The sequence below is a fragment of the Taeniopygia guttata genome, chromosome 17, assembly GCF_048771995.1.
Source record: "Taeniopygia guttata chromosome 17, bTaeGut7.mat, whole genome shotgun sequence".
NCBI classification, from domain to species: domain Eukaryota; kingdom Metazoa; phylum Chordata; class Aves; order Passeriformes; family Estrildidae; genus Taeniopygia; species Taeniopygia guttata.
In genome coordinates this window covers 1,784,899-1,796,813 of record NC_133042.1, presented here as the reverse complement: position 1 = coordinate 1,796,813, position 11,915 = coordinate 1,784,899, and the positions used below count along the sequence as shown (strand labels likewise).

The 11,915-nt window shown below is 51.6% G+C and overlaps 1 protein-coding gene across 4 annotated transcripts in view; it reads right to left on the bottom strand.

Annotated features, from left to right (window-relative positions):
* Nucleotides 1-5,080: 5,080 nt before the first annotated feature.
* Nucleotides 5,081-11,915, bottom strand: part of NSMF (NMDA receptor synaptonuclear signaling and neuronal migration factor) — a 48,087-nt gene continuing 41,252 nt past the window's right edge. For all 4 annotated transcript variants that reach the window (XM_072936508.1, XM_072936509.1, XM_030286986.4 and 1 more), the window contains one exon: nucleotides 5,081-10,330. In XM_072936508.1, the coding sequence (XP_072792609.1) occupies nucleotides 10,233-10,330 (98 nt within the window). In that variant the 3' untranslated portion in view covers nucleotides 5,081-10,232. The remainder of the gene's footprint in view (nucleotides 10,331-11,915) is intronic.

Below are 11,915 nucleotides of genomic sequence, written 5' to 3'. Positions count from 1 at the left end.
GCCGGCTCCGGGCCGGGGTCAGCGCTCCGCCCCCGCTGCCCCGGGAACGGGCTCCGGGCTGCCGGACAGCGGCAGGGCCGGGCACGGTGATGTGATCTGAGGTGGTGCCGCATCCCCCGGCTGGGAACCGGCCGGGCCCCGCCGCCAGCAGCGCCCTCCCCTCACACAGGAGACCCCCGGCCCGCGACACGAGCCATGGTGATGGACACAGAATCCCAAAACAAAAAAACACCCATATGTGCCCATTCCTCCATCCCGGACTGGTCCGTCTGGTGCCAGCCGAGGATCGATAAACCTTTCAGGGTCCCTTTGGCATGTCCCCGGACATGGAACAGGGAACCAGCCCCTGACTCTGGAGCCGTGTCTGTGATACCCAGACCGTCAGAGGAGTGTTTTAGGGAGAGCTCTGATGGACACAAGTGGAGTTTCCATGGCCCATGGCAGCAGAGCGGGAGAGCATTCTTCCCATTTTGCTCTTTGCTGCCCAGGGAGGTCGTGGACACATCCCAAATCCACCTGGAAGCGATCCTGTGTCACCTGCTCCGGGTGACCCTCTCTTGGCAGAGGGCTGGACCGGACGATCTCCAGAGGTCCCTTCCAACCCCAGTTATTCTGTAATTCAGTGATTCAATGACAGCCACTTGTTGGACACGAAAGTGCCGCCGCGGCGTTATTTCCAGTCAGCGCCTGTTATCAGCCGCCCGCAGGTGTCTTTGGGAAGTGTGTGCGATCAGGAAACCATCGCTTGGCAGCGCAGCGCTTCCCGCACCTCCCAAATCCTCGCCTGGGAGACTCGGGGGACACGGCAGCCGTGACATGAAATTACCTTTGGGCAGGACTCGGGGAGGTCCCCGAGCCGCACCCGCTGGGAGCCGAAAGCACGGGAGGTGTGTTTACGGGGAGCAGCTCGGTATCCTGCTGATAAGGCTCCTACCTTTGCACTCCCGAGCCACAACAGAGCAATTACACTCTCTTCGAACGAGACCTGGAAATGATACCACCAGAAATAGCTTTTACTGCCGGAGCTGCCGGTGCCGGCTGCCCAGCTGGGCTGTGTGCCCCGCGGAGCTGCAGCAAAGCGGCGCTCTGGGGAGGCGGCAGCTCCGTGCCTTTCACCTTGAATAACTCCGGGGTGATGTGAGGCTCACGCATGACCTGCCCTCCTCCCTCCAGCACATCTCCATCACGCACCATCTGCCTCCAGCCCTCGCCGGGCCGCAGCGGGTGCCCGGGGCTGAGCATAAAGCGGAGCAAGCGGGTAGAGACATTTCCCCGCCTCTGGTGACTCATGGCTCAAGCACGTCCAGAGCCAACAATGTGCCTTTGTGCTCCGAGATCTCAATGGATTTCTCTTTCGTGGTCTTGTCTGGTTGGCTTTTGAGCCTGTGTAAAGCCCGTAAATCCTGAAATAATGAATCCCACACAGTTTTGCTGCACCTGGCGCAAAGAAAACGCCTCCCTTTGTGGACATTGAACCTGACATCTGCTATGTCACTGCATGCCCGCCTGCCTTTAGAACAAAACAATAAATCCAACCATTATTCATCCCCTCCCCTGCCAGTCAGGATTTGGGAGCCTTCTATCATTTCGGTCAAGTGCTCCAAGCCTCGGCTGAACCGGTGAAAGTACCAAGGGCCGGGCAGTGCCCTGGAGCTAATTCCCTGCTCCGCTGTGTTTACACCCCCGGGATCCCCGGCCCAGTGCCCGCTGCTGCTCCTAAGAGGCTCCCGGGAATCCCACTGGTATTTTGGCACAAGGGGGAATGCTGGATTACAAACCCCAGGTGTGATGATGACAGGGGCCAGCACTGGGAGGCTGTGATGGCAAAGTGCCACCGTGGGCACAGACAGAGCCGGGCACGGCTGATGCGGCTGCGGAGCTGCAAGAGGAGGTGGCAGATACGGCACAACAGGGGCTGGCTCTGAGGAACAGCCCCAGGTACAGCCAGGGGACGAGGGGACAGGGAGACAGCAGGGCCCAGCACGACTCTCTGTGATTTCACCCTAAGCTCAGGCCCTTGCACAGCTCCCGGTTTGTGTCCGTCACCAACTTGGTGCAACAGAGCACCAAGGGAGAGGGAAAAGCAACAGAGAAAAGTAATCCTTTGTAACTGGGCTTCTCCAGCAAATTTGACTTTGCACCTCATGGTGCTGATTTAAAACCAGGACACATGGAATGGTTCCAGGATAAAGGATAAAGAATCAAGACTATTTTTCTGGGCACCAGGCCCTCCAGGCACCAGTGGTGCCACAGGGCTATGCAGTAGGTGGTGAGGGATTAAAGGTGATTGCTGTTATCTGTCACACAGCTGAGGTGAATATGGCACATCCCTCCTCACTGTGGTGGTGGTACATGGAGAATATCCCCAAATGGAGAGGATGGAGAAACGGAGGCTGAGATCCCAGGACTGGAGAAAAATGGCTCAAATGACAGAGCTGTCCAGCCTGTTTCTCTTTGTGCTGAGGGGCTGCAGTTACCACATCTATCAGAAGATGATCATGCAGGTGACTGTCAGCATTGGAGATAAGGGGGAAATTGCAGCTGGGAGTTCAAGCCAGGGGTGCTGCATTTGGCAGTTCACTCCAACAGGCCCGTGGGAGAGAAAGTGGTTTATCAGAATTCATTAATTGCCTTCTGCCCTCCTGGGGACGTGCAGTTTTGGAGCCAGTCTCTTTTCCCCAGGGGGGTTACCGAGCCTTTAACCTCCCTTGGATTTCTCCAGGGCTCTGTTTCTGTGTCTGGGAGGGTGCTCAGGGATTAGCCTTCCTCCCAGGAAGAGGCACAATCCCTAATGCGCTCTAAATTCCTTAGCACCCCGTGCTCACTAAGACAAAGATGCTGCTGGAACCTGAATCACTCTGAGCTATCCCTGTCCTGTCCCCATGAGTGGATTTGTGGCTCTCAGGTGGTCCCTTGTTTAAATTACCAGGATTTTTTGCTTTCCTCCCCTTTTAGCTGTATCTGGGCCTCTTGTCCCCCATGAGCTCTGCTCCTGTGTGTTCAGGGGCTGCCATGCAGAGGTGCCCAGTGCCTGTAGGTCCCTCACCTGCACCACAGGTTCACACACATCATTTCCCTCACACAGCATCTGCCTTGTGCCATTTCCTGGGTTTATATACTCAGCCAGAGAATGAAAACAACAACAAAAACAAACGAGAAAAAAACAGCTTTCCCAGAAATGTCTCTTTTTATTAAATCATGTCTTTAGCCCTAGAAACATTTGTGTACTCGAGGCCTGGTTATCCCACACAAAGCAGCAGAGCAGCCCCAGAGAAGGCCGAGGCAGCAGGGATGGCAGAGGGCTCCTGAGTCAGGCAGCAGCAGCCAGAAACCACAGCCAGGGTGCTGGGGCCTCTGTAACCTCCTCGCTTTTCCAAGGAGCCAGCCTGCTCCTCCAGAGCCCACCGAGACCTGGGAGAGCACAGTCTTTGTTTTCAAAACTCTCCATTAGCCTCTAGACCATTTTAGCCCCAAACCAGCATGTCCCAGGTTGGGCTCTCCAGCTCCAGGGTCCTCTTGGGCCCAGCATTTCCAGCTCCTTGTGCTCCTGCTGTGCCTTCAGCCTCCTGCTGGGACAGGAGAGCGAGGATGTGCTGGGCAGGTCTGTGTGGAGCCAGCAGGGATGGCTGCAGCCACACTGCCCTGTGCTCCAGCTGGGGTGGGGAAAGGAGCAGGACGCTGTCAGCTCCCTCTGAACTCCACAGAGAGCAGAGGCAGGATCAGCAGAGTGGTTTATTTTCATAAGGTTTGTCAACTGAGCAGTTCCACTGAAGTGGTCTGGGGCTCCCCCTGTTATTTTGATAATGTTGCTTCTTTTTCTGTGAAAAGTGAAAGAAACTTGCTCAATCTCAGAGTTTAGAGGCATTACTGGATGTAACCTATCCTTCTGCACATTTAGCAGGCCCATTGTCACTGTTTCCTTTTCTCCTTGCTACTCAGGCACTGAGGTTTTTTTCAGGCAGCTGCTGATGTCCCCTCACTCTGCAGAAGCAAAGGGAGCAGGAAATGAAAACTGGTGCCTGAACTCCGAGGGGAAAAAGATCCCAAAAGGGCGCTGGCTCCCAGCCCTTGAGAGCCAACGTTGTGTTGTTGCTTGGTATCACAACTGAAGTCACCCCAGTTCCAGGAATAGTGTTATTAAAGAACAACAGGAAATACACAGCAGAAAAGCTACAGCCTATTCAGCACGTTTGGGTATGACTCCAGCCTGGTTCCCTACCAAACCCGCTCGGTTCCTTCAGCCCCCCTCACCTGCACCCCCAGCACAGTCAGGTCCAAGCACAGGGGCTCAGGGATCCCTGCTCAGGGGCCTTGAATGTCTGTGTTTATCTCTGAGGTTTTTAGGGCATTCCAAAGGTAAGGGCAAAGATCCCTGTCCTTGAATTCCCAGCTCTGCACCAGCTCCACCTTTACAACACCTTGTAGGTGTGTCTGTATTACTGCAATGGAGAATTAGCACTAAAAATACAAATTAGAAGCCAATTATAACCCCCCCCACTTTTCACTCAAGCTTTTTGAATCCACCCAACCTGCATCCGAGCTGGTCCTGAGCCAGAGACCAGGGGATGGTGGCAGTGACCAGTCCCTGGTGCAGCGAGCAGTCCACAGCCTCAGCCAGCTCAGTCACCAGGTGAGAAACACTGCCCAGGTACAACCCAACACATCCCTGCAGCCCTGGCAGGAGAGTGGGGAGCAGGGCAGGGGCTGTGCCCAAGGGTGAGGCTGTAGAGAAGGGAAAAAGCACAGCAGGGGCCACCCCAGGACGTGGGACCAGCACCTGGGGACATGGGACCAGCACCTGGGGACATGGGACCAGCTCGTGGCTGCACTGGGGGGTCTCTCTCAGCTCATCAGTGCAGGTGGAGAGGCTCCTCCTGCTAAAGGTTTATAGGGCACTCCTGCTGTGATTATCAGCAGGCCACTGGGATGCTGAGATAAGGAAGCTTGGAATTGCCCAAAGAACTGAGTAATTATCCTGATTCTCGGAACACAGGGCAGACAACCTGTGATGGGTCTTATCTGTCCTTACCTATTTCACTTTTATGGATACTCTAAAAGCAATACAATACTGTGAAAAAAATTATTAGGTTGCATTAGTTCTTTAATATTTACTAAACATTTATGGAAAAAAGCAATGTAGTTTCTCTTCAGACGCATTCTTTACATTTAATGTCCACAATGTTTATTCCTTTCAGTCTTTACATTTTGCACATTGACTGGCAGTAAATTGGGCTGAAGTTGTTTCTGAACCAAAGCTGCTGCTGGTTCCTGGTGCTCTTTGATAGATCATGCACTGCCCCAGCAAGAGTTATCTTACCATTAACTGTGCCCATGACACAGCAGGATCACCTGGGAATAACAATGATCCCAATCAGGGTCATGGCCCTTAAAACACCCATTTACAACCTCAGCTCCCACCGAGGAGATCATTAACAGGCTGACTTGCCAGTAACAGTTTCCAGTTGACTTTGGCTTGTGTTTCCAGAATGAGAATTAAAAAACACTTCCATGGAAGATGCAGAAAGCCAGGGATAGGCTGTAGTCAGTGGGACAAAATACAGGATCACAAAGTCTTTACAGATGATGTGGAAAATGGTATCACCACTCAACAGCCCCTGGGAGGACTCCGGGATCCTCAGGAAGGGCTGTCCCCAGCTCCAGGGACTGGCACAGCAAAACCCAGAGCAAAGAGCAACTCAGCTTGACTTGAGCTGAGCTTTACCTGAGCCCACCTGGCAGTGGGGCCCAGTTCCCTGGGCAGGAGGGCACGGCCCAGCACATCCTGGTGGAAGGTTCTGCCAGCTGGTGCCAACTGGAATGGCCCTGGAAGGATTTTCTCACTCATACAGTAACAAATCTTATCCTGGACTAAGACATGAATAATATCCAAGTGTGACTCAAACCAGCTTGTGAGGGGCTGAATGTTTACATTGAGACCAAGAGAGCAGAGCGAGCCTGGCATTGCACCTCCAGTGGGGTTCAGAATGGGGCCGGGATTAAGGACACGTTCTCACTGCCAGATCTACCAGGCTGGCTGTTTATAACCAGCATTTTCCTTTCCTTCAGCCAACCCCACTTGTGCTGCTGAGGGTGCCCAGCAGCCCTGGCAGCAGAGCCTGGAACAGGAGCTGCCAGCACAGGTCAGCAGGGCAGGAGCAGCAGGAGCTGTTTGTGGGGTGGGTCTGTGCCAGGACCTCACCACATCCCAGCCCACACCTCCTGCACAGGGAGCATCCCCCCAGAGCTGGGGACAGAGCACGGGGGTGAGCACACGGGAGCACATGGACACACCACTGGCAGCAGGAACCCTGTGCTGAGCTCCAGGCAGCAAGTCCAGGCTGAAGAATGAAGAATAAATTCCTTCCTGGAGTTCCCTGCACAGAGGCCGAGTCCCTCCACTGGCTCTGGTGGCTCCAGAGGTGGGATCCCACAGCAGAGTCCTCACACGGGCAGCATGAGCTGCCTGGGTACCTTTTGCAGTCAGGGATTTTGCTGGAGCTACAAGGATTTTTCTGCTTTTGTTTTTTTTAACACAAGAAGGGATTATCTGTGAATTCGTGTTTCCTATCCCAGGCCTGGAGGTCAGCTGCAAAGGAAAGCTGGTGGCCGCAGCAGGAGCAGAGGTGCAAAAAGCTTGATCTGTTTCTACCTATTTCTACATCCCATGGGTAACTTGAATTTTCTTCTTCCCAGCCAAACAGGAGGAAAAGAGAAAAGCCTCTCTGAAAGTGCCACATCCACAGAGCTATGATCCCCCAGGCCTCTCCAGCTGAGTGAATGTTCCCTGCAGGCACCAGAGAACATCCTCAGGCACTCCCAGCACTGAGCCAGGCTGAAGAGCAGGGCTGGGACAGCTCAGGCCCTTCCTGCCACCTTCCTCTCCTGGAGGTGACACTGCCAGCCCGGGCAATAACACATTTATCACATTTAACAGGTGAGATAACACATTTACCCAGGCATGGGCTGGGGGTCACAGCCAACTCTGCCTCCAGCACGGGCAGCACGAAGTCCACCCATAGCTGGTGAAGAGCCAGGGCTGGCACCCGGTTCAGCCATCTGGGTTCAATCTGCTTCTCCTCAAGTGAACGAGGTGTGCCCACCCTCCTGGCCCTGCTGGAGGCAGCTCCAGAGCACGGGGCAGCAGCAGCTCCCTGCTGGGGCACCGAGGCTGGAGCTCAGCCCTCACCCAGCCCAGCACACGGAACTGCCGGCGGCACAGGACAGAACTGGTTTCAGACACACCCCGAGAGCAGTGCTGAGAGCTGCAGGAACAGGCAGGAGTGGGATGGCAGATTGTCCTGTGTGCCCAGAGCCACAGCTGCCCCGGGCAGGGCACTGAGGGAGCCCCAGAACCTCCAGGGGATGCTGCAGGAGCACAGGGGGTGACCTTAGAGCTGTCCTGGCTGGGACCACGCTGGGCTCATCCTTTACAGGCTGGTCTCACTGAGGAAGTTCCAGGCTCTATTTTTACCTCTAAGTTTAAATAATTACAATTTTTATTTGCCTCTGCTAACCCCTTCCTTTCCCAGCAGCCACCTGAAAAACTTCACCAGTGAAAAAGGGGAATAAAAGTGTTTTCCTCTGTCACCAGTGGTTAACTCCAAGGACACTGCTGTACACAGGACATCAAACATCACAACTCTATTCCAGTCACAGCTCTGAGACAATTTCATCTCTTTAGGCATATGAATGCTACAAAGGAAAAAATATGTTCATGTCATAAACATCACAAGCTATGAGGAATATAGATCTTTGGAGGGAAATGCATTCATCAGTTGTCATATCCCATAAACTGCACCAGGAGAACGGTCCATAGTGTCCATTCCAACACAGAAATTACTGTACAGTCTACCTTCTACTTTGCACCCCAAGTACTACAAGTGGTCAGTGAGGATATACAACAATTCTACAGAGAAATCACTCAAGTGGATACATAAATGGGCCCTTTGGGGGTTAAATAAGATTTTCAATAGTTGCACAATGCTACATTCATGCTACCAAGTTCACTGAATCGGGATTTGAGAAAGGAAGAACAGTTTGCCTGTCTCCAGTTAGGAGGTAAAAGGGTCAGAAAGGGAGAGAGTTTTGTGTCAGCATTTTAATCCTCCCACAAGCATTTCCTTCTCCAGATAACATGACTTTGTGCTTTCGGTGCACCTCTGGCTCCCACCGCTCACCACAGAGCTGGTGGAAGCTCCAATGTTAAACAGTAATTGGCATAAATTTGAGGTTCTTTTTCCTTTATATCTGGCATTTTCTTCCAAAAGCTACAGGCTGGTGCCTGTTCTCCCCTTCACTGTAAGTCTGGCAAACCTGACTGAGTCCAGGGATGAGACACGGCGACCAAAGCTCCCAGCCTGAGGGAGGCAACAGCCCACACCTGTCTGTGTGGCTTCCAGTGACTTTAAACTACCTCTCTCCACCCATTCCTCTCTTTACTTATATACACTATTTCTTCAAAAGTTTTGCTATAAAACTGCTCTAAATATAAAGGGTTCAGCAGTTCTAGTCAGCTCTCCCCAAAATCACAACCACAGGTATGTCACAGGGGAAGGAGGACTCTACAGATCAGAACACCAAGTTCTCTTTGTAAGTAGTTAAAAGAAGATTTGTACATGTATTTTCCTTCACTTCACAATCAACAAATTTGAGATACCAGGAAATCAGGAAAATAAGGTAATCCTTCCCTGTTACTTCCTTTGCTTGTAAAAGAAATAACTTGTGTCACCTCCCAGAATTGCCAGTGACCTACACAGACACTAAGTACTATTTGTGCCCTGAAAGGACAGCAGAATGTGAAAAAAAAAGCCCCATTCCCAAAACCAAAAAAAGCACCCCCTTACCTAACCAAACAAAAACAAATAGGTTCCAAAAGGTACCATCAAATATCAAGTACAGACCTGGGCTCTCAGGCTGCTCTGACAGAGTTTGGGGTTTTCTCTGTCCTACACAGGAAGGGGTGAGCAGCTCAGACCAAGAAACAGGTCAGGGGGAAAGGGCTGGGTTATGCACGAACAACTGGCAATCAAGTGAACAAAGAAGAGTCAAACTCATGCTCCAAGCCTGTGCTGAGTCCCTCCAGAAGCATTTCTCCCAAATGCTCAGTGCTCAGCCCCCTCAGAGGGGTCTCCACACAGGGAGAGAGCTCCTCTCCCAGCACACAGCAAAACACTGGCATGAGCAATTAATTACCATGGCTATTAATTTCTAATTCGTTTTTATCCCAAAGCAAACCTGACGGAGGCTTCCCAGCCAGGTCCCGTGTTTCTAACCTAAAGTATTTCAGCAAAACTAAAGTTCCATAGTTTTGCAAGCAGCAAAATAGAAAGTAATGACGTTGTGGCTAACTGGAGGAGAACTACACATTTGTGAGAGCACATACAGGTAGTGCAGCACAGCTACTCTGAAAGGAACCAAACCAATGCAGCAGACATGCAGGGTCTGCTAACTTATGTTAAAACCATGTTTGCTGGTGATTAAATATGTCTACAGAAGATATATTACCATTCTGAATATATTTTCAAGCAGACCAAAAATACCTCATCTATTGGTTATGGTGTGTTATTTTTAACTAATTAAATATCAGGAGGGATTTTACCTCCTCCCTCACTATAAAAATTGCACTTATTTTCTATTAAACAAAACAAACAAACAAAAAAGAAGATTTCAGTTCTATATCCCAGTATATATTCACATGGAAACAGGATCATCTTGCTCTAAGCTTGCAGGAGTAGGTGTAGCAGTCCTTGCTCTCCAGGACTCCCAGCACAGAAAGTCCCACCAGGACAACCCCCTGCTTCCTCTGTGCTCTGGTGACTTCTTCGCTGTAGTGCATGGGTTAATTGGGTTTGTGGGGTTTTTTTTGTAAGAAAACCTGAGCTTCAAAAGTCTTTAAAAGGACCTGGAATCAAATCTGGCCCATTCTGACCCAAAACAGCTCAGTTCTGCCAGGAACTCCATCCTGTCCTCGTTTCACACAGCTCCTCCTGAGGCCCCACGGCTCGGACTGAGGCCAGCGAGGTGTCACTGTCACCCCCTTCCCTCCAGTCTCTCTTGGCCCAGGAGACTTTTCCTGCCGACACTTCCGAGGGCTCCTCCTTCCCTCCCTTTAGCACTGCTGCCTCCCGTAGGGCTGTGAAGGGCTCCCTGTGCCAATAAAAAAGTCTCTCTGCAGTAAAGCATGACTTCTTGGACACTGGTGATGAGCTTCCTCTTGCAAAGTCTTCTCCAGCTCATAAAATGTCATCGTAATCCAACAGTTTGGAGTGCTGGCGGGTCTTCCAGAGGCGGTAAAGGCGGAAGTCAAAGTAAGTCTCAATCATTTGCTTACCTAGAAGTGAAAGGAGGCAGAGGGGTCACACCCTGAAAGGAGCACGAGGGAGAGGTGACAGAACACAGCAGCACAAACCCCCAGCCCTGTGGGCACACGTGGAGGAGCCCGTGAGAACCAAACATCTCTTTAGATCTCCTCAGCCATGAACAGCTCCCTGTAATCCCTTGGCAGGGTTTGTCCCTGGGGCTGGAACTGAGCACAGAGTCTGTTTCCAGACTTTGACCTCTCTGCTCTGAGGGCTGAGGGGAGCTGGGAGCTGGAGATGATCAGCCACAGCCTGCATGAGGCACAGGGAACTTCAGAGGCTGTAAGCCAAGAGTTAACTCCCTGTAAAGAAACACTAAAAATAATGAACACTGAAAATTCAAATTTAAAAATACATATTTTTTTTTAATTGTCAGGCCAACCCTGTCCTGCTCCTGTCTGTGCCCCCAGCAATGAGCTCACAGCACACACCAGTGCCAGCTGTGCCCCCCAGCCCCTCTGACTGAAGGGGGACTCACAGGCAGCCAGGAGGTGCACTTGAAAACACAAGGGCAAACAACCCTGCACTCAGACAGGGCTCAAGGAGGGGATTTTCACTTGGGAGGCCTGATTAAGATTAGTTTCAGATGACTTTGCAAAGGATTACAAGGGTACACTCTTAGTACATCCCAGACTGATCAAGGGGATAAATGCAGACGTGTTCTTCAGCCCAGCCTCCTGAAAGCTCAGCTGCTCTAATGCCTGACACAGAACCTGCTGCCTGGCCTGCTGAGCTGCCCACAAACCTGGGAATTTCCCTGCAAACTGCTCCTGGACACATCCCAGCATGTTTGCTCTGGGACCTGTGCAGGCATTAGAGCACCTGATCATGCCCAGGGAACTGAACAGCCTGGGCTGGAGGGAGGTGTCCCTGCCCATGGATGGGCTGGAACTGGGGAATCCTTAAGGTCCCTTCCAACCCAAACCAGTCTGTGATTGTGATTCTGGGAGCTCTGCACTGTTGAGCACCAATGTGCTCAACTCCTGCACATTCCTGAGGGTGAAGGGAGGTAAGAAAAACCCATCAGTGCTGAGACCAGAGCTCTGGGCAGCAGAGAAGTGCCTACAGGTGAATCCAGAATGGTTTTATTGGTCAAGAACTACAGCAAAGATAAAAGAACATGGGCAAATTCAGAATCTGTCACTTGTGAAACTGCACTGTGAATTACTGACATTGACCAGTGAACAGGAAAAATCCTGTAGCTTCTTGAAATACCTTGAGCTACAGGGAAAAAAAAAAAAAGGAAAAGGGCCAGCAGACTGAGCTGTAGAATGGTTCTGATGGGCCATATCCCAGTTGCTTACTGACACAATTCACTTAGTGCCAGTGGTTTCAGTTCTGAAGAAGAGACCCCAACACAAGCTGGCTACAGAAAAGGTTCTGCTCCATGTGCATTTCCCCCCCAGACTCCCCATGCCCTAATAACGATGCATTCTCCTGCACTCAGCCTGGAAAGCTGTCTCCTTTGCATTGCCAGGAATCCTGGGAGAGGCCTCAGGCACAACAAACAGGGCATTTGAAATGTGAACATATGCAGGAACTGCAAGGGGAAAGCCA